General features: G+C 63.4%; 4 protein-coding genes across 6 annotated transcripts; 3 read left to right on the top strand and 1 right to left on the bottom strand.

Annotated features, from left to right (window-relative positions):
* Nucleotides 1–2,888: 2,888 nt before the first annotated feature.
* On the top strand, nucleotides 2,889–4,666 carry LOC104259222 (tubulin alpha-5 chain-like). The gene is made up of 3 exons (XM_059820057.1): nucleotides 2,889–3,091; nucleotides 3,232–3,380; nucleotides 3,565–4,666. The coding sequence occupies exons 1-3, from the start codon at nucleotides 2,911–2,913 to the stop codon at nucleotides 4,534–4,536; spliced, it is 1,302 nt and encodes a 433-aa protein (XP_059676040.1). The 5' UTR covers nucleotides 2,889–2,910; the 3' UTR covers nucleotides 4,537–4,666.
* Nucleotides 4,667–6,493: 1,827 nt separating this feature from the next.
* On the top strand, nucleotides 6,494–10,239 carry LOC104255670 (tubulin alpha-5 chain). The gene is made up of 4 exons (XM_059820698.1): nucleotides 6,494–6,522; nucleotides 8,116–8,338; nucleotides 8,839–8,987; nucleotides 9,189–10,239. The coding sequence occupies exons 1-4, from the start codon at nucleotides 6,520–6,522 to the stop codon at nucleotides 10,158–10,160; spliced, it is 1,347 nt and encodes a 448-aa protein (XP_059676681.1). The 5' UTR covers nucleotides 6,494–6,519; the 3' UTR covers nucleotides 10,161–10,239.
* A 1,167-nt stretch (nucleotides 10,240–11,406) lies between these two features.
* Nucleotides 11,407–13,698, bottom strand: STK16 (serine/threonine kinase 16). Of its 3 annotated transcripts, XM_059820699.1 has the most exons (7): nucleotides 13,613–13,698; nucleotides 12,765–12,984; nucleotides 12,552–12,685; nucleotides 12,347–12,467; nucleotides 12,177–12,272; nucleotides 11,988–12,109; nucleotides 11,407–11,901 (listed from the first exon to the last, which is right to left on the bottom strand). In XM_059820699.1, the coding sequence occupies exons 1-7, from the start codon at nucleotides 13,696–13,698 to the stop codon at nucleotides 11,763–11,765; spliced, it is 918 nt and encodes a 305-aa protein (XP_059676682.1). In that variant the 3' UTR covers nucleotides 11,407–11,762. The 3 variants fall into 3 exon arrangements, with proteins under 3 accessions (XP_059676682.1, XP_059676683.1, XP_059676684.1); XM_059820700.1 differs by lacking the exon at nucleotides 12,177–12,272; XM_059820701.1 differs by lacking the exons at nucleotides 12,552–12,685; nucleotides 12,765–12,984.
* Nucleotides 13,699–15,168: 1,470 nt separating this feature from the next.
* On the top strand, nucleotides 15,169–20,649 carry GLB1L (galactosidase beta 1 like). The gene is made up of 16 exons (XM_059820531.1): nucleotides 15,169–15,222; nucleotides 15,708–15,880; nucleotides 16,211–16,361; nucleotides 16,616–16,676; nucleotides 16,945–17,039; nucleotides 17,426–17,606; nucleotides 17,691–17,749; nucleotides 17,935–18,056; nucleotides 18,275–18,315; nucleotides 18,637–18,755; nucleotides 18,896–18,970; nucleotides 19,049–19,138; nucleotides 19,261–19,374; nucleotides 19,665–19,796; nucleotides 20,141–20,356; nucleotides 20,431–20,649. The coding sequence occupies exons 1-16, from the start codon at nucleotides 15,169–15,171 to the stop codon at nucleotides 20,647–20,649; spliced, it is 1,902 nt and encodes a 633-aa protein (XP_059676514.1).
* The last annotated feature ends 347 nt before the right edge of the window (nucleotides 20,650–20,996 follow it).

Genomic DNA, 20,996 nt, shown 5'->3' with positions numbered 1-20,996 from the left:
GTCCTTGAGGGGCTTGCGGCAAAGGACAGGACAGAGTTTTCCTGCTTTTTCCTCACTGATCTTCAAAGAGGCCAGGAAGGCTTGTGCTTGTCTCTGAAGTGTTTCCTCTGCCGATGTTCTGTCCAGAAATTCTCCCAGGTGTTCCTTGGGGGCCTTGGATGGCTGGCAGAGACCCAGCTCCGTGCTCACCCAGGGGTCACATCAGCACGTCCACCCACCAGGAGGGAAGACCTGAGACAGGGTCTCTGCTGGCTTCCTCAGCTCCCTACGCCTGTCTCGGTTAATGCCTGGATGGTGCCTCGCACCAGCAGGACACCCAGCAAGAAGGTGCCACCTCTGCCCCTCAGCAGAAGCCCCTCTGCCAAGACCTGCAAGCGTAGCAAGATCAACCTTTATGGCCCCCTGGCCTTCCCTCGACAGGGCCCCCGGCTCTCCCGTGGCCCCTGCGGGGCAGGGAGCGGGGGGGCCCGCGGGATGCTGCTCCTCGGTGGCCCCACCAGTGCACCCAGCCGGCTGCCGGGCGGCACAGCCGCATCTATGCAAATATATTAAAATATGCGCAATATACGCAAATTTATGCAAACGCACTGCACCGTCTCGGGCGGGGTGTCCCGCCCCGGAGCGCCGGTGCCGCCCCCGGTATAAGGCGGCGGCGGCGCGGCCGTCGCGGCGTGCGGAGCTGCGGCAGCCCGGGGAGAGGCAGGTCGTGCGGCGGCGGCATCATGGTGAGTGCCGGCCCCGGGCTGCCCCCTCCCTCCGGTCCCGCGGGGCGCCCCCAGGAGTGGGGGGAACCCCCGCGGGGCCCTCCCCGGAGCAGGCTGCGACCCCCATAGCTTTACGGGGGGGCTCCCCCGGGAGCCCAGAGGTGCGGGCAGCTGCCGACGGGAGTACCCGCTGTGCTTGCCCTGCCTCTGCCTGCCTTCAGCGTTTTCTGAGCTGCTCCCTCCCCGGCACTCTGCAGCCTTCCACCTTTGCGCATCCCTCGCATCCGCCTGGCACGTCCGAGGCACGGAGACCACCAGCCAAACCCCACCGTGTGCGGAGACTGGCGTTTGGGCTGACCCTCTCACCTCTCCTCCCTTCTAGTAGCCACGGTCCCTGCCCATCTCCCGTGGTAACATCTCCGGCTGGGGGGACTGCGCCCAATCTGCCTGCCCCCCACGCTGCAGACCCACAGCTGAGCCCTAGGAGCAAACTGTGGCTTCACACACTGCCCCGCACCTCAGGTGCCAGGGGCCAGCCCACGGGTGGGCATCGCTGTGGGTGAGCCTCTGGGCTGCCCTGCCACCGTGGTCGGGCTGTGAGCTCTGGCTCCCGAGCTCTCCGGCTGCTCTGGAGAGCGTCCCAGCCCCAGGGCGCCCAGGCACCCTGCCCGCTGCCCCACGGGACTGTGCTCCCTGCCATTCCTGAGCCAGACCTTGCCATGAAGGCAGTCTGCTGGCTGGTGACCAGCACTGCTGCGTCCCCGGCACTGCTGGGCTCTGCCCAGCCTACTGTCAGTGCTGGGTCCCACAAAGCCAGTCAGGGCTGCTGCATGTTGGTGCGGTGATCAGCATAACCCTCTGCCCACCGCTCTGATTCGCAAGGTCCTTGGCCAGGGAAGACTCCTTTCTTGTCTCTTCTTTCTTGTGGCCATCCAGAGGTTTTTGCAGCTGCGTCTGTGTTTCCTATGCACTTCTGCTGAGGATCCTGGAGCTTCCTCAGGACTTACTGTTGGCTCCTTGTGTTACAAAACCTTTATGGGCCTGCTGGGAGGGATAAGGGGGGGTGTCACTTTGCTGCTGCTTGCACCTCAGCTTTGGGGAAGGTGGGGAGATGGACTTCTGGCTCTCACCATGGATATCAAGGCCTTTTTTTTCCGTCATCCCTCACTGTCACTGCTGCCTCTGAAATGCAGCACTGAAAGCACCCTAGATGCACAGAGCCAGGACTTGTGGTGACCCATGCAACTTCCTCAGATGGCAATTGCTGCCGTGCTCCTGAGCGCAAAATGGCTGGCTCCACCGGCTTCCTGCCAGCTGACTCACAGCGGGGCACCCATGGCTCTGGAAATCCGGTTTGGTTTGGATGCTCCTCTCCCTCGGTTGTGCTTGATGACGCATCCAAGTCCTTGGCAACAGCAGGGCTAAGGCAGTGAATACTTTGGTTCTTGTCGAAAGGGCTGCAACCTCTGGGATGCCTTACCTGGAGGGAGGGAGGCTGCAGAGCCTGCCTCAGGCTGCCTTCCCCTGAGGGACCTGAGGCTGCCCTTGAAGCCCCGAGCTAGGGGACCCTCCCACCTCAGCCCTTCCGTTCAGTTAAGAAGTGCAGCTAACACTTCCTCCTCCTCCAGAGCTAATTTAGGGAAGCCAAGCCTCAGAGCATGGCAACCATTCACGGCTGCAAATCCCCCCCTTGCTGGGCACCCATCCTCAGTGCCGTCACCTCCTCAGCTCCCAGTGCCCGGCTGATGCTCTGTCATCTCAGCCTGCAGCTCTGTTGTTGGAGTAGCAACAGGGGCCATGCCAGCTGCTGCGGGGTACCAGCCCTTAAGCCAAGTGGGTGTTCGGGCGATGGAGAAGATGCTCACCAGGGCTGTGGGCAGGGACAGTCCAGGGAATGTGCTGGCCCGGTGTCCCTGGCTCCAGCAGATGGGTCTCCGTCTCCCTGGGTCCCTGAGGTGGGCAGTGCAGTGACGGGAGACAGAGCACCAGATTTGGTAGAGGACAGCACACTGGGATGAACACAAGGCACCCAGGCTGCAGGGCAGTGTGGACTGCACAAACTGTCAAGGGCCTGGGCTGCCCTGCCTGGGCTGTGCACCTCACCACCTGCAGTGATTGCATTTGCGGTCCCGGCTGGGATCTGACCCTGCTTCCCCCTCCCCAGCGCGAGTGCATCTCCGTCCACGTTGGCCAGGCCGGCGTCCAGATGGGCAACACCTGCTGGGAGCTGTACTGCCTGGAGCACGGCATCCAGCCCGACGGGCAGATGCCCAGCGACAAAACCATTGGCGGAGGGGACGACTCCTTCACCACCTTCTTCTGTGAGACCGGGGCTGGGAAGCATGTCCCACGGGCCATCTTCGTGGACCTTGAGCCCACTGTGATTGGTAAGTGTACCTCAGTTGGGCAGTGATGGTGGTCACTATCTCTGGGAACAATCCACTGCAAGACAATCCATAGGGTGGCTCCTGACACCTTTCCCCAGGGCCAGTTAGAAAATCTCTGACATTGTGCTAACCTCTCCTAGATGAGGTTCGGGGAGGAGTCTACCGCCAGCTCTTCCACCCTGAACAGATGATCACGGGCAAGGAGGATGCTGCCAACAACTACGCCCGTGGGCACTACACCATCGGCAAAGAGATCATTGACCAAGTGCTGGACAGGATCCGGAAGCTGGTAGGTGACCACAGAGAGGGGACATGTCCCCCCTGAGCTGGGCTCCAGCATCCTGCTGGGTGTGGGAGCATGGGGTGAGCCCTGCTGTGCCCTGGGAGGGATCTGTGGCTGCCCAAGCAAAAGATTGAAACTTCCCTCCAGCAAAGTCAGTGCTTGGACAAATCTTACTTCACTCTCTCTGCAGGCTGACCAGTGCACAGGCCTCCAGGGATTCCTCGTGTTCCGTAGTTTCGGAGGGGGAACTGGCTCTGGATTCACCTCCCTCTTGATGGAGCGACTCTCTGTTGACTATGGCAAGAAGTCCAAGCTGGAGTTCTCCATCTACCCCGCGCCACAGGTCTCCACTGCCGTGGTGGAGCCCTACAACTCCATCCTCACCACACACAGCACGTTGGAGCATTCAGACTGTGCTTTCATGGTGGACAATGAAGCCATCTACGACATCTGCCGCAGGAACCTGGATATTGAGCGCCCAACCTACACCAACTTGAACAGACTCATCAGCCAGGTTGTATCATCAATCACGGCGTCACTGCGGTTTGACGGGGCCCTGAACGTCGACCTGACCGAGTTCCAGACCAACCTGGTGCCCTACCCTCGCATCCACTTCCCCCTGGCCACCTACGCTCCTGTGGTTTCAGCTGAGAGAGCTTATCACGAGCAGCTGTCAGTGGCGGAGATCACCAACTCCTGCTTTGAGCCAGCCAACCAGATGGTGAAGTGCGACCCTCGCCACGGCAAGTACATGGCCTGCTGCCTGCTGTACCGCGGGGATGTGGTGCCCAAGGACGTCAATGCCGCCATCGCCACCATCAAGACCAAGCGCAGCATCCAGTTTGTGGACTGGTGCCCCACGGGCTTCAAGGTGGGCATCAACTACCAGCCACCCACGGTGGTGCCAGGGGGGGACCTGGCCAAGGTGCAGCGTGCCGTCTGCATGCTGAGCAACACCACGGCCATCGCCGAGGCCTGGGCTCGCCTGGACCACAAGTTTGACCTGATGTACGCCAAGCGAGCCTTCGTGCACTGGTACGTGGGCGAGGGCATGGAGGAAGGGGAGTTCTCTGAGGCACGGGAAGACATGGCCGCTCTGGAGAAGGATTACGAGGAGGTGGGCCTGGACTCCTACGAGGACGAAGAGGAGGGCGAGGAGTAGAGAAGCCCCTGCCAAAAAGGACCGTGCTCCTTCCCCGCGTTACCTGCAGAAACCCTTTGCAATAAACCGTTTCAGAGCCTCCACGTCTCCCACTAACCCCCCAGCCGTATTGGTTTCTTGCCAGGTCAGATGTGTGGTGCGTGCTTCAGCTCTGCTGCTGGTGCTGCTATGCTTCCTCCCAGTGCTCTGCTCCAACTCCAGCTTGCTCCTCACATAGGTAAGAGCCCCATACCAGGGGACTATGGCCAGGACACAAGGCATGCTCTGAGGAAGTGCCCAAGCATGCCCATCAAAGGTATCCGGAGGAGTCCTGGTGATGTGATGGGAGAAGCACCTAGCTCAGGCATGGCATCCTCTGTCTGGGAGCACCTCTGCCCACTCCCTGCCTGGCCCTGCTGGTGCTCTGCCATCCTCGTGGGGCATGTGGCCCCACTCTAGCTCATCTTCTGCATTGGCCCTGTGCTGAGCCCTCTCCCTACCCTGCCCAGAGGTCAGAAGTCTGAACACCAGCTCCTGGCTCCAGCTGCAAACGGGAGATTTCTGTTACCCATTATCCAGCACGCTGGGTCCAGAGATTAATTTTCCCTGCTTACCACTAATGCTCCAGCTATATTGACCCACAAGGGCTGTCCTCCCCTGCCCTCCTCCTCCCAGCATGCACCCGTGTCAGCTGGAGGGGAAAGTGTGAGCCAGCACCGGCTGCACCGATTCCTGGAGCGCAGCCAGGCGCTCGTCCCACTGCGCAGAGCTCCTGGCGCTGCTTCCTATGCCTATGACCAGAGCCCTGGGCTCAGACTGAGCAGTGCCTGCTGCTGCACCAGGGCAGGAGTTGCTGCCCCTCGTGCTGGGCACTGCTCTGCTCCCAGTGCAGAGACACCTTCTCCCCATGTCTTCAGAGAGACCTGACTCTGCTGCTAGAAGCACATAGGTTTTGGAATTTTGTCCTGTTCCTTTTTTCTTAGAAGGTTATCCTGCACCTCTGATCTGGACCCCGCTGCAGAGGAACACAGCAGTTTCTCCTGGCACGCTCCTGAGCAGCAGAGGTTCCACCCCGTGGGCAGGGATAGCTGTGTGAGCCCATGCCCTCGCAGCAAGGCCAGAGCCCTCTCCCTGCCGCACGCAGTGTGCAAAGCTGGGGCGCTGGGCGCTGCTTTGGCTCCAACCGGTAGCCAGGCTGGTGGTCCACACATCCTCAGCAGCAGGACCAGCCCTAGCCCCGGCAGGTAGGCTGTGCTAGCTGGGGCTCAAATGGAGGGGCTTCTCTGAGTGTAGTCACAAGTTGTTAACAGCAAATGGGCTGCAATGACTTTTTTTGCAGCTGGGCCAGCCCCCCAGCCCGGATTTGTTATGCTAGTCTGCGGTTGCATGGAGGTGTGCAGCACTGCCTGCCTGAAGCCACCAAGAGGGAAAGGCAGCCATTGACCAGGGGTTCCCGAAGTGCGGATGGCAAAGGCAGGTTTGGGGGCACCCTGGTCTCCAGAACCTGATGCGTATCTCTGATGTGTTTCTCCTCCTTTCTCCTGCTTTAGAGGCCCAGGTGGTCTCAGGGTGTCCCTAGATCCCAGGGGGCCTGCAGTGCAGGAGAGCTGGTGGCAGAGTAGGGTAGGGGCTGCTGTACCTGCTCCGGCCCCCTGTCCTGGTGGCTGAGCACGGCCTGTACCTCCTGAGGGCTGGAGCCCAGACCTCCTGCCTGCAGCATGGCTGGATGTCCCCTGCTTCCCTCCCGGCAGAAGACGGAGAGCAGCCCCGGCCCCCTGCACCTTGGGGTGCCTCCGCAGCCAGGAGGGATCCAGGCAGGCTCCCACTGCCCCCGAAATGGGTACTCCCGCCCCGCATGCAAATACACACAAATGAGGGGGCGTGGCGACAACAAGCCCCTCCCACCTATAAGAGGGCGCTGCGGAGGGGATTGCAGCAGCCGCAGCTTCGCGCCGAGCCCCGCCGCACCGAGCCGCCGGGAGAGCCCGGACCCCCAGCCGCAGCATGGTGAGTGCGGGGCGGGCAGCGGGCACGGCGGCGGGGAGGGCGCCCGGCAGCCCCCCTGGAGCACCGGGCACGGCGGAGCCGCCGCGACGCGCCCCCTCCTTCCCCGCCGTGACCTTGGGCACCCCCACCGGCCCCTGTCCGGGGGCAGCCGTGCGCCCCTCCCGTTCGTGCCCGGTCCCCCCCCGCCGCCACCGGCCGCGGGGCGCCTGGGTGCCCCCGCCGCCGCAGCGAGCGGGGCGCTGGGTATGGAGGGGGGGTGACCCCTCCCGTGGGGAACGGTGGCCGCGGACGGACGGGGACAGCTGCCGGGGGTGGAGGCGCCAGCGGGGCACCGGGGGCCGGAGCAGGGTGCTCGGCGGGGCTCCCCCCGGGGCAGCGGGCGCCCCGGCGTGGCTGGCGGCGGGGAGCGGGCGCGGGGGTCCCGTCCCTCCCGTACCGCGGGGGTCCGGCAGCGGCGGAGCGGACCGGGGCCCCTGTCCAAACCGGGCAGCCCCCGCTGCCCTCGCCTGGGGCCGGGGCTATATTTAGCGGCTCGGGAGGGGGACGGGGCCGTGCCAGGAGGCGCAGCGCAGCGCCCCGCCCGCCGCAGCATCGACCGGACTCTGCCGGGGACCCTGCCCCGGGCAGCCCGTCCTCCCGGCGGGCTGAGGCTGCCCCGGCCCTCCTGGAAGAGGCAGGAGTCCTTGTGCCCCCCCGCCCCGGAACGCTGGACAGGGGCACGGTCTCCATCGCAGCTCAGAGCGCTGCACGGTCGGGAAACACGGGAGTGAGGAGCCCCGGGACCCCCAGGCTGACTTGGGGTGTCCTGCCCCGGGGAAGCAGGGATGCTCGGGGTAGCATAGGGCTAGCGGAGGAGGGATGCCAGGGGTAGCAGAACAGGCCTGCACCTGCAGGATGGGAGCACAGGAGGCGTATCTCCAGCTCAAAGCCTGCTCCCGGGTACTTCTGCCCCCATGGGTTTTGCAGCACGGGTTTGGGACTGCATAGCCCAGGGAGTCTCTACGCTGCCTTGGAGGCTGCTGAGCTTCACCGCCAGCCCTCCCTTGGCCTGCCCCCCCGCTGCACCCGCATCCCAAAGGCCCCGCACCCCGGGAAGCTGACTGCTTACCTGGCTCTGGAGCAACAAGCAGGGGTGTTCCCCAGTGCTGGCTGCACTTCATGGGTTAAGTATGTACCCGTGCTAGCTCAGGACCTCACCGGGCTGCCATGGCGGGGGAAAGGTGCTGCAGCTGCCGGGTGGCCTGGCAGGGCAGCTGGGGCAGGAGATCTGGGCCAGGCTCTGCTCCCCACGCTGCTGGAGGACAGCCCCGGCCAGAGTCCATGGGCCTGGTGGCTTCCACCACGGGCTGAGCGGGAGGGACGCCAAGGGATGGCTCCCGACCCTGCATGGTGCTGGTGTGTGGCCGAGGGCAATGACAGCTGTGTGGGGACCCTCAGGGGCATGCGGGAGGGAATGTGTTCCCTGGGGCTGCCGGCCAGGGCAGGTCCCATGCGGGTGGCCGTGGGGCACTAGCACCAAGCAGAGACCTCCCTGGGGTGGGCTGGACAGAGCTGTGCCAGGGTCTGACCCTGCCTCCGCCTCCCCCTCCCCAGCGCGAGTGCATCTCCGTCCACGTCGGCCAGGCCGGCGTCCAGATGGGCAACACCTGCTGGGAGCTGTACTGCCTGGAGCACGGCATCCAGCCCGACGGGCAGATGCCCAGCGACAAAACCATTGGCGGAGGGGACGACTCCTTCACCACCTTCTTCTGTGAGACCGGGGCTGGGAAGCACGTCCCACGGGCCATCTTCGTGGACCTGGAACCCACGGTGATCGGTGAGTGCTGGAGTGTGCACGGCCTGAGGTGCAGCACTGGAGGGAGCGGCTGGTGCTCGTGGTCTGCTGGCAGTATCCTGCCCTGGGTTTAACCTGAGGGCCTTCCTTTCCTGAGGGGAAGCCACAAACCTGAGCACCAGCTTTTGTTCCTGAAGTGTCCTAGAGGCAGCGGTGCTGGTAGTCTCTGCTACCAAATGTGCACAGAGAGAAACCAGCCCAACCGGCATGGCAGCTCCTGCTGTGCCGCACACTGTGGACAGGCAGCTCCAGATGGGTGGGAGAAGCTGAGCTCCTGCGCAGGGAGGTGGCAGCGACCTCCCTCTGCCAGAGAAACCTGACGCCCATGGTGGCCCTGCTGACGTGTGGGTCCTTGGCCGTGCCCCCGGCACGTGGAGCCGGGAGGAGGGCAAGGGATAGGTGCTCGCACCCGTTCCGCTGCTTGGCGGTCGGCTCAAACCTACACCCTGCGACAGGATCAACCCTCCCCTGCTCTCTCCTAGATGAGGTTCGGGCTGGTATCTACCGCCAGCTCTTCCACCCCGAGCAGCTGATCACGGGCAAGGAGGATGCTGCCAACAACTATGCCCGCGGGCACTACACCATCGGCAAAGAGATCATTGACCAAGTGCTGGACAGGATCCGGAAGCTGGTAGGTGACCACAGAGAGGGGACGTGTCCCCCCTGAGCTAGGCTCCAGCATCCTGCTCGGGGTCAGAGCACACTGCAAGCCCTGCTGCGCCCTTGGAGGGCTCTGCAGCTGCCCATGGCAGGGATAGACCAGGTCCTGAAGGGAGTCAGATGTTAACAAGGAAATCCATCTCAGAGCAATCTCATGCGTCTCTCTCTGCAGGCTGACCAGTGCACAGGCCTCCAGGGCTTTCTCGTGTTTCATAGCTTCGGAGGGGGAACAGGCTCCGGATTCACCTCCTTGTTGATGGAGCGACTCTCTGTTGACTATGGCAAGAAGTCCAAGCTGGAGTTCTCCATCTACCCCGCGCCACAGGTCTCCACTGCCGTGGTGGAGCCCTACAACTCCATCCTCACCACACACACCACCCTGGAGCACTCGGACTGCGCCTTTATGGTGGACAATGAAGCCATCTACGACATCTGCCGCAGGAACCTGGACATCGAGCGCCCAACCTACACCAACTTGAACAGACTCATCAGCCAGATTGTCTCATCCATCACAGCATCACTGCGGTTTGACGGGGCCCTGAACGTCGACCTGACCGAGTTCCAGACCAACCTGGTGCCCTACCCTCGCATCCACTTCCCCCTGGCCACCTACGCTCCCGTCATCTCCGCAGAGAAGGCCTATCACGAGCAGCTGTCAGTGGCGGAGATCACCAACTCCTGCTTTGAGCCAGCCAACCAGATGGTGAAGTGCGACCCTCGCCACGGCAAGTACATGGCCTGCTGCCTGCTGTACCGTGGGGATGTGGTGCCCAAGGATGTCAATGCCGCCATCGCCACCATCAAGACCAAGCGCAGCATCCAGTTTGTGGACTGGTGCCCCACAGGCTTCAAGGTGGGCATCAACTACCAGCCACCCACGGTGGTGCCAGGGGGGGACCTGGCCAAGGTGCAGCGTGCCGTCTGCATGCTGAGCAACACCACGGCCATCGCCGAGGCCTGGGCTCGCCTGGACCACAAGTTTGACCTGATGTACGCCAAGCGAGCCTTCGTGCACTGGTACGTGGGTGAGGGCATGGAGGAAGGGGAGTTCTCTGAGGCACGGGAAGACATGGCCGCTCTGGAGAAGGATTACGAGGAGGTGGGCCTGGACTCCTACGAGGACGAAGAGGAGGGCGAGGAGTAGAGAAGCCCCTGCCAAAAAGGACCGTGCTCCTTCCCCGTGTTACCTGCAGAAACCCTTTGCAATAAACCGTTTCAGAGCCTCCACGTCTCCCACTAACCCCCCAGCCGTATTGGTTTCTTGCCAGGTCAGATGTGTGGTGTGTGCTTCAGCTCTGCTGCTGGTGCTGCTATACTTCTTCCCAGTGCTCTGCTCCAACTCCAGCTTGCTCCCCAAGCAGGTAAGAGCCCCTGGGGCTGCTCCCCAGGGCCATGGCACACATCCCACCCTGCTTGCTGCTCCAGTCAAGGGTGGGTACCGCTTCCTCATGTGGTATATGGCCCCGCATTGTATCCTGGAGCCCAGGGGAGCAGATTTAGCTTGAGCAGGAAAAAATTCACAGGTGCTGGGTCTTCTTCCCATGTGCAGTCAGAGGGTGGGTGGGCTCGTCTGGAAAGAGAATGGTTGAAGCAGTGGGAGCAGTCTGGCACCCCTGTATCTGCGGCCACAGCGTGGGACAAGGGGCATGCCTGGCTCTGCAGTGCAGTGGGTGCACCCCGCAAGGGCATCCAGTGCAGCACGAACCCCCGCGGCTGCTTTTCTGCTGTGTTGTGGTGAGAAGATTAAAGGAGGGGAACGTTCCCTGTGAAACTGCTTGTCTGCATCTCTTTTTCCCCCCGCTCCTCCACAGGCAGCTCAACATCTCTTCAGCCAAGGGTGGTTGTGCCGTCCCCAGGCTCTGCTTGCCCCCACCGGAGCAGGGCTGCTGCCCCTTCTCCCCAAGCTCTAGCAGCTGCCCAGCCTGGGCACCCACCTCCCTCTCTTGAGCAGCTGAGAAGCTCTGCCTGTATGCCTGCCACCGCCTGCCTGCCTGCCCTGAGCCCCCTTCCTGCAGTGCCCAGCCCTGCAGGCTCTGAACAGTGGCACCTGGCTCCAGCTGCAGAGTTGTGTTAACACTCATTAGGAGCGTGCTGAGGCCAGGGATTAACTTTCCCTGCTTATTGCTAATGCTCCAGCCGTGCCGCCCCACCAGGGCTGTCCTCCGCTGCTCTTCCCCTCCGGCAACGCCTGGCTTCTCGACCCAGACAGTGTGCCCCCCTGTCCCTGTGCCCCTGATGGGACCCCCTCCCTACAGACAGGGACACGTCCACACCGCCGCAAGAACATCTTTTACTCCAAACACAAGGCGATGTTGGTGCCAAGAGCAGCAGCAGAGCAGGTGCTGAGTCCCCCCCTCCTTGCTCCAGCATCGCACCGGGACCTGGACCACAGCTCTGCCCCAGGCAGGAGTGACCCTCCCGGGGCGCAGAGCTGCGGGGCCACAGCTGCTGTCACCCAGGGCGTCCCACAGCATCCTCCTCTGCAACCCCCGGGGGAGGCAGCGGCTACAGAGTGTTTAGCAGCAGGTCACATGTCCACAGTTCTGGGACACAGACCAAGTCCCAGGCAGCAGCATCCCGGGCACGGAACACTCCAAATCCAACACATCTCCAGCACAGAGCAGCAGCTCTCCCCCAGGTGCAGCAATCCTCCCTGCAACGGCCCCACAGGGGAGCAGGGACGAGGGCAGCCACTTTTCTGCTGGCTCATCCTCAGGGTGCATTGCCATCACAGGGTGGGACGGGCTCAGATCTGCGTGGTGTCCTGGCCCGCCGGCGCTGGCTGCAGCCCCTCCAGCTGGTGGAGGATGTCATTTATGCTGGGTCGCTCCTGGGGGTTCAGCGTCATCATGGAGGAGAGCAGGCGCTGCAAGGCAGCCGAGTACCTGGAGGAAAGACAGTGAGGGGGGGTCTGCATGGTGCACAGCGCAGAGGGCTGCCTGGGAGCAGGTTGCCCTCCACAGCACCTCACCTGGTCGTGGGGGGCATGGCGATGGGGTTCTGCACTGCCAGAGCCACGCTGTCACCCTTCTGGAAGATGGTGTCGTAGGGGCCCTCCCCAAACATCATGCAGTACAGCACGCAGCCTAGGGACTGGAGCGCAGTAGGGTCAGGGCAGCCCCGCAGCAGGGGGACAGGGGACAGGGGGCCGGATCCTTACCCAGATATCTGTGCACTCGTCTATGATGCACTGGCTTGGCACCGTGAAGAGCTCGGGGGCACGATAGGAGATGGTGCAGCGCTGCGCAGCCCAGTCCTGCAGAGAGGAGGGTGAGGATGAAGGGCTTGGGTCAGGGACAGGCTGGTGGGGTGATGTCCCAGGGCACCCACCTGCACGGCCATGGCCTGCCGAGAGCTGTTGACTTCAATGCGAGCTTGGTTCATGGAGCCCAGGTCCATCAGCACGGGCCGGTCATCCTCATCCAGCAGCACGTTGGTGGGCTTGAGGTCCCTGCAGGGATGGACATCACTGAGTGCCTGCTGAGCCCCCTGCCAACTCCTCCCCCCGGCCCCGACCGGGGCTGCCAGCCCCGACCTGTGCGCATAGCCCTTGCTGTGGATGGCTTGCAGCCCGCAGCAGATGCCATGGAGGATGAGGAGGATCCGCTGCTCTGGCATGAAGGTCCCTTTCTCTCGCAGTGCTTCCACCTCGCTCCAGAGGGTCCCCCCCTGGCAAACACAAGCAACAGGTCACCATTGCCACTCCCAGTGGCAAAGGGGTGGGGGTGGCTGGGGGAGACTGCCTCACCTTCACGTAGGGCAGGAGGAGCCAGGCTTCGTGCTTGGCACCCTTCTCCACCATGCAGTGGGCCTCCAGACGCAGGATGTTGGGGTGGTCGAAGAGGCTGTGCATCTCCACCTCGTGCAGGGCTGCCTGGCGGTCCTCCTTGTCGTGGCACAGGATGCGCTTCAGGGCGTAGAAGCGCCCATCCCGCAGCCCCTCCACCAAGTCCACATAGCTGAAGCCCCTGCGAGGAGCCGAGCACAGTGTGGGCTGGGTGTCCCACCACTGCAGCACCTGCGTTGGGGCCTTGTGCCCAGCCTCAACTGTGAGCACCCAGGAGAGGGGAGCAGAGGGCAGCAGGTGCCTGCACCCCTCTCCATGGGATCCCCCCAGGCATGCACATTCCCCCCACCTTGGGGGCACCTGCCAGGCACCCAAAGCATCCCCCTCTGCATAAACAACCCCACTGGCCCAGTCACCCACACTCCCACGGGTCCAAGCACCCACTCCTGGGCATGACTGACCCCTGTCACCCAGCATGAGAATCCTCCTGGATGCAACAAGCACCCGGTATGGTCAAGCATCTCCCTTCACCATGCCCAATTAATTCCCTCATGCCCAAACACCCCGTTCTCAAGCATCTCCCCACCATGCCCAAGCATCCCACACACACCCAAGCGTATCCCCCCCCCATGCCCGAGCATCCCCTATGCCTGAGCATCCCCCCCGTGCCCGAGCATCCCCCCATGCAGAAGCACCCCTCCGTGCCCGAGCATCCCTCCCATGTCCGAGCACCCCTTATGCCGAAGCACCCCCCCCGTGCCCGTTGACCCCGGCCCCGAACCCCCCCCGTGCCCCAGGCCCCTGCGGACCCCTCTGCCAGGCGGTGGAGCAGGAGGTACCGCACGCCCCCCAGGCTGACGGTGCCGCGGGAGCAGACGCACAGCGCCTGCCCCATTGCCCGCCCGCGTCATCGCCCGCCGCCGCGCGTCACCCATTGCATCACCCGCCGCGTCACCCGTCGGGTGGGGCACTGCAGCCTTCCCGGTCCCCGGTGCCGCCGCGGCGAGATCCCTCCTCCGGAGCGGGCGGGCTGCGGGTGGAGGGGAGCGGGGCGGGGCGCAGCGCCCGGGCTCGCCGGGCATTGTCACCGGGGGGGAACGCGGTGTCATCCCCCGGCTGCGAGCGGTGGCAGCGGCAGCCCGCAGCCCCGCCGCTCCCCGGAGCTGGCCCCGGTGAGCCAAGCCCCTCGCGCGGGCGGGCACGTTGCCCCACAAGTGGGGTCGCCCAGCCGGTGTGCGGGACGCCGGTTTACACGCGCAGAGCAGAGGTGCTTCGTTTCGTGTCTGCGCGGGGACGGGTGCTGGGTGGTAACGCCACAAAGCCAGCACGCCTGGCTGAAATTGCGGCATGTGTTTAAACAGTTAACCACGTTAGTTACGCCTACTGTTCACACCCCTTAGCTAGCGATCGGCTAGTTTCTTTTTTCCTTCATCTTAAAGGTACAGCTGCCTTTTAATTCATTACACATGCTCGGAGAGTAGGGGGCTTATTTGGGCTGGGGGCTCTTTCCAGCTGGGAGGTGTGCTTTTCACTTTATAATGAGACACTCCATCCTCAGGGCACCAGTTCGGCTTTCTTATCTGGTTTGTAAATAACACCAGTTCCCAAGGATGTATATCAACTGGTTTACCCTTCACCCTTCCTAAAACCCTATCCGGGGTGTCTTACCTAGGTACATTTCATCTTAAGGTAAGCGATGGCAACACAACCTAAAACAATCAGTCATCAGGCAGGTCGGCAGTGCAGGGGACAGAGATGGCGAAGCTGCCCCAGCAGGGCCTGTCCCCGAGGGCATCACTCCCCCCCTGCCCTGCGGCACCTCCCCGACACCCCTGTCACCAGCTCTGTCACCAGCTCTGTCACCAGCTCTGTCACCAGGCTCCGGCCCTCGGTCCAGGGACGTTTTCCTTTCGTTCAGAGAGCAGCAGCATCCCCCCTACGGGAGCTGTAACCGAGGTTTCCATCACCACCTCTGATGAAGCAAGCGGGCTGAGCTCCCTCGAAAGCGTTTTGTCTGGTGGTGACGCTTTTGTGAGGCTCCTTGTCCCCCCACGTGTGTCACCCACCACCCCGGGGGGCACCGGGGATGTGCCCACCAGCTGAAGCTGGCTCGGGGGGGGGTGTGCGGCCTGCATCCTGTGCTGGGTGGGCTTTGGGGGGAAAGATGTGCAGCTGGCCCAGGCATGGGGGGCCAGAGCCGCCCACCCCCTCTCCCACGCTCCCTCCTGCAGCTGTGCTGCTGTTCCAGCTGCCCGCACTTAGGACCTGGAGGAAGCGCCCGGCACTGGCTGAGAAGGATCATGTGATGGTGGTGTCCACGTCCCCCTTCGTCCCCCATCGTGGACCTGCCGAGCACCCAGCGAGAATGGGGCTGCCAGCTCTCGCCCTGCTGCTGGCGGCGGGGCTGCTGCACACGCAGGTTAGCAAACACGGGTGGAAAGTTTGGGAGAAGCGTGCGGGGCTGAGCTGCGAAGGATCCGGCTGGATGGCTCCAGGATCTGCCTTGCATTCCTCCCCCGTGTCCCTGCTCTTCTTGCTATGTGTCCCTTCTGCTGCAGCCCGTGTCCCGCCCCAATGTCCCGCTTGTGCTCCCAGCTCCCTGCCTGCCCTCCTAGCACCGGTCCCCAGCAGCATCCGTCCCCCAGAATGCCATCAGCTCAGCCACAGGGTGTTTGATTAGCAAGGGGGGGGGCATCAGGCAGTGCAAATGCCTGCCCTGCTTGTCCCTTCTGCTCTCCCGGGACAGCGTGGTACCTGCCTCGTCCCTGCACTGGGGATGGGGAGGGTCCTCCCGGTTCCCCCCCAGGATCCAGCTCCCATCAGTCCCTGTCCCAGGGAGCGTGGGAGGGGGTGGCTGGGCTTGGGGAGGGTCTGCAGCCCCCCAGTGCTGCCTCTCTCCTGCAGGCCTCCCCACCAGCACGCTCCTTCCAGCTGGATTATGAGGAGGACTGCTTCCGGAAGGACGGTGCCCCTTTCCGCTACATCTCGGGCAGCATCCACTACGCCCGTGTCCCACGCCCTGCCTGGAGGGACCGGCTCCTCAAGATGTACATGAGCGGGCTCAGTGCCGTGCAGGTGTAAGTGACAGGGGCAGCCGTGACGGCGCAAGCCCGCAGTCACCACGGCCCCCTGGGGTCTCTGGGGTCCCCAAAGTAGGGACAGAGGCAAGGGTGTTGTCTGATCACAGAGAGCAGGGACCAGCCCTTGCACTGGGCTGACTGGGACCCCAGGATGCCCCTGCCAGACACAAGCATGAACCTGGGCTAGTCCCAGTCCAGCCCCAGTTGCCACTCTCAGCCCAGGCTGAAGGCTGGTCCCCAGGAGCAGAGGGACCAGCCTGTGGGACAGTTCCCCATAGCACTGGGGTGCCCTTAGCCCTCACGTGTTAATCTCCCCTCTCACCTCAGCTACGTCCCCTGGAATTACCATGAGCCGCTGCCGGGAGTTTATGACTTTGCTGGGGATCGGGATCTGGAAGCCTTCCTGGACCTGACAGCTGAGCTGGGGCTTCTGGTGATCCTGCGGCCGGGGCCCTACATCTGCGCGGAGTGGGAGATGGTGAGCCCCAGCCCCCAGCCCCGGGACGGAGGGGTCATGGGTGGACCAGGAAGGGCACAGCGGGGTTGGCCCTTCTGGCTGGTGTGCTGGCCCCGGCCCCAGTGCCATGCCAGCCATGCCCAGGCTGCCGCTCCGCAGGGCACGTGCCACCTCGGTGCCTAGCATTAGCATTGCCCTGGACTGGTTTTGGCTGTGTGGCAGCCAGGGCTGCTGAGTGGTTTCTCTGCCTCTCTCGGCTGTGGGTGTTTCTCCAGGGTGGCCTGCCCGCCTGGCTGCTGTGGAAACCTGACATTGTCCTGCGCTCCTCCGACCCTGGTGAGCCTTGGCACGGGGCTCTGGCCACTGTGTCCTTACAACTTGGTGCCAGTCCCAGCACGCTGGTCTCTCTCCACGCCAGCCCCACTGTGTGCTCTCTCCTATCCTCTTCTCCATCTTCTGGGAGCCCTGTAGTTCGTCATCCACCTCCGCTTCCCCATTGCGCTCAGCTCTGCCTCGTCTGCTCCATCCTCCTCCTGGCAGGGCTGGCTGCGGGTGGGCTGGGGTGGACGCTGCAGCCAGGCTGAGCTGCCCTCTGTCCCCCCAGCCTACCTGGCAGCTGTGGACTCCTGGCTCCATGTCCTGCTACCCAAGATCAAGCCACGCCTTTACCAGCACGGGGGAAACATCATCAGCGTGCAGGTAGGGTGCTGTGAGACCCGCCCCCTGCTCTGCTCTGGGTCATCTTTGGACATGCCCCAAAAAGCCACCTGTACCCCCTACACCATGCTCTCCTCCAGCACAGCTCTTAGATAAATCCCTCCCAACCTCTGGACCTGGGTTTAAATCCAAGGGCTGGGATTCTGGGGTACCTGCCATCACCCCGGTTGTGATTTGAGGGACACTGGCAGAGCTCGGGGTCATAGTGGGGCTGGAAGGTCAGTCTTGGGATGCATCTGGGGACTGTCACGACATCTAATGATGTCAGGAGGGAAGGGGGCAGCTGGGGGCTCATCCCAGTGCGCGGTGGGACTTGGCTGCAGCCCTGCCATGTGCACGCTGGGTGCCAGACCCTGCCCTACTCACAGGTTGAGAACGAATATGGGAGCTACTACGCCTGCGACTACGGGTACCTCCGGCACCTGCTGGGCTCCTTTCGGGCGCTGCTGGGGAGCGAGGTACTGCTCTTCACCACCGACAGCACGCAGGCAGAGGAGCTGCGCTGTGGCACGCTGCAGGGGCTCTATGCCACTGTCGACTTTGGGCCAGGTACCCCTATGGGGGAGGAGGAGGAGAAGGAGAGGGGTGTCCCAGCTCCTACCTGCTCCAACCTCCCTCCCTCCCCCTCCGTAGGCTCCAACGTGACACAGGCATTTGGCGCCCAGCGCCGGGTCGAGCCGAAGGGGCCCCTGGTGAGCTTGGCGTGGGTGCTGTCGCGGGGAATGGCCCGCAATGGCTTTGGGGAGGTAGAGGGGCTGGGGGCGTGAGGCAAAGAGGGGTTCTGGGGCCAGGCTGCAGGTAAGCAGGGGGGAAGTGGCTGACAGAGGGGTGCCAGGAGCCCCAGCTCCGGGCAGGTGACAGTCCCTTTCACCCCCAGGTGAACTCCGAGTACTACACGGGCTGGCTGGACTACTGGGGGGAGGCGCATGCCAGCACGAGCTCGGCGCAGGTGGCCCAGGTGCTGGAGGACATGCTGCAGCTGGGAGCCAGCATCAACATGCAAGTAGTCAGCTGACGGGGGGCACAGCCTGGGGGGGCGATGCCCTCCCACCTACCAGCATTGGAGTGGGCATCGCTGCTCGCCTTCCTCCCGCAGGGCTTGGGCAGGGGGATGCAGGCAGTGCTGGGACTGCGGGGGCAGCAGGGAGGGGGCAGCACCTGGTGAGCCCCCTCCAGGTCTGTGGGGTGCTGACTGGGCTCTCTGGGGTGTCCCCTAGGTACATGTTCCATGGGGGGACGAACTTTGCTTACTGGAGTGGTGAGTAGGGCCCTGTCCTGGGGGGGGGGGGGGGGGGGGCGGGGAGGAGGGCACACTGTGGGGCTGGGCGGGCTTTCCTTGGCCATCCCTGAGGACTCTGCTTCAGGCTCCTGTTCTGATCCACAGGGCAGGCTGACACATACCCAAAGGCCCCTGAATGCAAGCTTGTCCCCCACCCCGGGGACTCCTTTTGTCTCCAGGCGGGAGCTCTCAGTTCTGCTTCATGCCCCTCCATTGCTTTGCAGCCAGCCTGGGGCTGGGTTCCATGCCCTGGGCTCTGCCAGAGCCCCTTCCTCCAGCTCCCATCACTTCCCCGCCCAGGTGCTGACTTCAAGGAACAGTACAAACCAGTAACCACCAGCTACGACTATGATGCCCCCCTCTCAGAGGCGGGAGACCCCACCGAGAAGCTGTTTGCCATCCGCACAGTCATCAGCAAGGTGCTGAGCCTGGCAAGAGGAGGGGGACAGCACTGGGCACTGCTGCCTATGCCAGGATAGAGGGGTACACAGAGGGACCTGGGAGGGCAGGGGACATCTCCCTGCTCACCTTGGGGGGCAGCTGACAGTTTGCTGTTCAGTTCCAGCCTCTGCCAGCCGGTCCGATGCCACCCGCCACCCCCAAATATGCCTACGGCTGGGTGGCCCTGCGGAAGGTGAGTGCCTGTACCAAGGGCTGTGCTGCCGCTGCCTGGCACTGCCCAGCTGCCCCCCGCCTGTCTCTCTCTTTGCAGTATGCCAACCTCCTGGATGTCTTGGATGTGCTGTGCCCCTCTGGGCCCATCCAGAGCCAGTTCCCCCTCACCTTTGAAGCCATAAAGCAGGTGAGGGGCTGGGTGCAGCGGGAGACACTCCTAGGCTTGTCTGCCCTGGCTCCAGAGTGGAGAAGCAGGGCTCGTGTCCAACCCTGTTTTCCCTTTCTGTGCCTCTCCGTTGTGTCCTGCAGGTGCATGGCTTTGTGGTGTACCGCACACAGCTGCCCCGGGATGTCCTGGACCCAGCCACGCTGGGCGCCCCTCCCCACAGCGTCTGTGACCGTGGCTACGTGATGCTGCAGGAGGTAAGGCTGCGAGAGCACACCTGATCCTGGCCCACCGCTTGGGAGGGCTGTGGGACCTGCCCGCAGCGGGGCCTGCTCTGCCAGGGTTTCAGGGACAGCCAGGGTGCTGAGACCCCACTGAGCCTTGTTGATAGCTCTCTGGCCCGAACTTGTCCCCTCTGGGGGCAGAGGGCAGTCCTGGGCTGGTTCTGGGAGAGCAGGCAGCGGGACGCAACGCTGGTAGGCTGCCAGCAGCGATCGGGGATGTGGAATCTGGGTACAGGGCGGCAGTGCTGACCCTGTGGCTGCAGGAGTACCAGGGGACACTGGAGCGGGACGGGCAGACGGCGCTGCGTGTCACGGGCAGGGCAGGGGACACCCTGGACGTGCTCCTGGAGAACATGGGCAGGATCAGCTTTGGGGCCAACTTCAGTGACTTCAAGGTGAGAGGGCCCTGGGGCTCTGGAGGGGATGGCCTGGCCACCCACATGGCCAAACACCCCCTCTCCTGCCACCCACAACAGACCCCAGCCACAGTGGGGCCACCCCCAGACCTGCTCCCTGGTTAATCTCACACCATCCCCTAGCAACCCTGCCAGGGCCAGGATAAGGCTGTGAGGTCGGCACCCCTCTCTCCCACTTACGCTGCCACAGCAGCCAGGGCCATGCAGCCCCTCGGAGGGGATCCCATACCACCTTCACTGCTTCGAGGAGGATGTGCCCTGGGGATGCCAAGCATTCTCCTGCCCATGGCAGACCCTGCTGCTTTATTTTCGCTCCATCTCAGGGCTTGCTGGGGAACCTCTCCTTGGACTCCAGCCCTGTCAGCAACTGGCTGATCTACCCCCTGGCCATAGACACTGCCATCCAGCAGGGCTGGCCCCACTCTGCCCTGCCAAAGTCAAGCAGCGGGGGCAGAGCAGGGCCAGCCTTCTACACGGGGACCTTTGAGACCCCTGGCATTGCCTGGGACACCTTTGTGAAGTTCCCAGGTTGGAGCAAGGTAAGACAGTGCGTAGCCAGGAGAGGGGGTGAGGGGGGAGAGACACACAGCTCAGTCCCATCTCCATCTTCCAGGGCCAGCTGTGGATAAATGGCTTCAACCTGGGCCGGTACTGGCCCCGCCGCGGGCCCCAGCAGACCCTCTTTGTGCCCGGCTCAGTGCTGCACGTTGGCCGCCCCAACAACATCACGATGCTGGAACTGGAGGGGGCACCCCCCACCCCCTTCCTGCTCTTCCTCGACCGACCCCTTTTCAACAGGACCTTCAGCCATGGCATCGCGGCCACAGAATAAACACAAGGGCTGCTGGGCACTGGCATTGCCTCTTACTGGGGCTGCAGAGATGGCAGGGGGCTGGTGAAGCACAGGGGCCAGCAAAGCACAGTGGCCAGCGGAGGGGCTGCAGGGCTCTAGGAAAGGGGCACACGTCCTGACATGGACAGCCAGAGCTCCTGCCCTCCTCTGGGGCCAGGCAGGGTCTGTGCTAAGGAGAAAGGGGCTCAGAATTGAGCTTGTTTTGCACGTTAATCCCACATAGTTCCAGTGCTCATGCTAACGCCCCCCACGCCCAGGGGGTCAAGGCACCTCTTTATTGACAATGCAGGCAGAGGAAGTAGTTGCTAACATGATACGGCTGGGAC

The sequence above is a fragment of the Gavia stellata genome, chromosome 8, assembly GCF_030936135.1.
Source record: "Gavia stellata isolate bGavSte3 chromosome 8, bGavSte3.hap2, whole genome shotgun sequence".
Taxonomy (NCBI): Eukaryota; Metazoa; Chordata; class Aves; order Gaviiformes; family Gaviidae; genus Gavia; species Gavia stellata.
The sequence above is the reverse complement of the archived record's forward strand: the minus strand, read 5'-3'. Positions and strand labels throughout refer to the sequence as shown.

Bases quoted from the DNA above. Each gene is read 5' to 3' on its own strand.
- LOC104259222 (XM_059820057.1), top strand. From the start codon at position 2,911: ATGGGCAACACCTGCTGGGAGCTGTACTGCCTGGAGCACGGCATCCAG. The intron at 3,092-3,231 runs GTAAGTGTACCT...AACCTCTCCTAG, and splicing joins CCTTGAGCCCACTGTGATTG to ATGAGGTTCGGGGAGGAGTC. The intron at 3,381-3,564 runs GTAGGTGACCAC...CTCTCTCTGCAG, and splicing joins TGGACAGGATCCGGAAGCTG to GCTGACCAGTGCACAGGCCT.
- LOC104255670 (XM_059820698.1), top strand. The intron at 8,339-8,838 runs GTGAGTGCTGGA...GCTCTCTCCTAG, and splicing joins CCTGGAACCCACGGTGATCG to ATGAGGTTCGGGCTGGTATC. The intron at 8,988-9,188 runs GTAGGTGACCAC...CTCTCTCTGCAG, and splicing joins TGGACAGGATCCGGAAGCTG to GCTGACCAGTGCACAGGCCT.
- STK16 (XM_059820699.1), bottom strand. From the start codon at position 13,698: ATGGGGCAGGCGCTGTGCGTCTGCTCCCGCGGCACCGTCAGCCTGGGG. The intron at 12,686-12,764 runs GTGAGGCAGTCT...TGTGTTTGCCAG, and splicing joins TCCTCCTGCCCTACGTGAAG to GGGGGGACCCTCTGGAGCGA. The intron at 12,110-12,176 runs GTAAGGATCCGG...ACTGCGCTCCAG, and splicing joins ACGAGTGCACAGATATCTGG to TCCCTAGGCTGCGTGCTGTA.
- GLB1L (XM_059820531.1), top strand. From the start codon at position 15,169: ATGGGGCTGCCAGCTCTCGCCCTGCTGCTGGCGGCGGGGCTGCTGCAC. The intron at 15,881-16,210 runs GTAAGTGACAGG...CTCTCACCTCAG, and splicing joins GGGCTCAGTGCCGTGCAGGT to CTACGTCCCCTGGAATTACC. The intron at 18,756-18,895 runs GTGCTGAGCCTG...TTTGCTGTTCAG, and splicing joins TCCGCACAGTCATCAGCAAG to TTCCAGCCTCTGCCAGCCGG.